Source organism: Cariama cristata, unplaced genomic scaffold (assembly GCF_000690535.1).
Source record: "Cariama cristata isolate BGI_N322 unplaced genomic scaffold, ASM69053v1 scaffold28888, whole genome shotgun sequence".
NCBI lineage: Eukaryota > Metazoa > Chordata > Aves > Cariamiformes > Cariamidae > Cariama > Cariama cristata.
Genome location: NW_009632084.1, coordinates 3,419 through 3,656, shown reverse-complemented (window position 1 = coordinate 3,656; position 238 = coordinate 3,419). Strand labels below are relative to the sequence as shown.

The following is a 238-nucleotide window of genomic DNA, read 5'->3' as shown; positions in this document are numbered from 1 at the left end:
CCCTGGTGCTGCCAGCACCCGACCAAGATGCCCTTGCAGCAGCTCCTGTGTCCATGGCAAACGCCCCATCCCTGCCCCGTTACCTGGAGGTCTTCCTCCTCTCCTCCTTCTGCCTCCTCAGGGCCAGGGGGGCCCGGGCACAGCCCCTGCCCTTTGAGAACCGCCGCCTGCTTCTCCTGCTGCCTGCGCTGGTACTTCTCGATGAGGGCATGGTCGTGGCGTCGCTTCGACCGCATCA

General features: G+C 66.0%; 1 protein-coding gene across 1 annotated transcript in view; it reads right to left on the bottom strand.

Annotated features, from left to right (window-relative positions):
* DDX54 (DEAD (Asp-Glu-Ala-Asp) box polypeptide 54) overlaps positions 1-238 on the bottom strand; it is a gene marked incomplete at its 5' end in the record, with an annotated part of 3,897 nt that overhangs the window by 249 nt on the left and 3,410 nt on the right. The window contains 1 exon segment of the mRNA XM_009706224.1: positions 84-238. Coding sequence (XP_009704526.1) covers positions 84-238 — 155 coding nt within the window.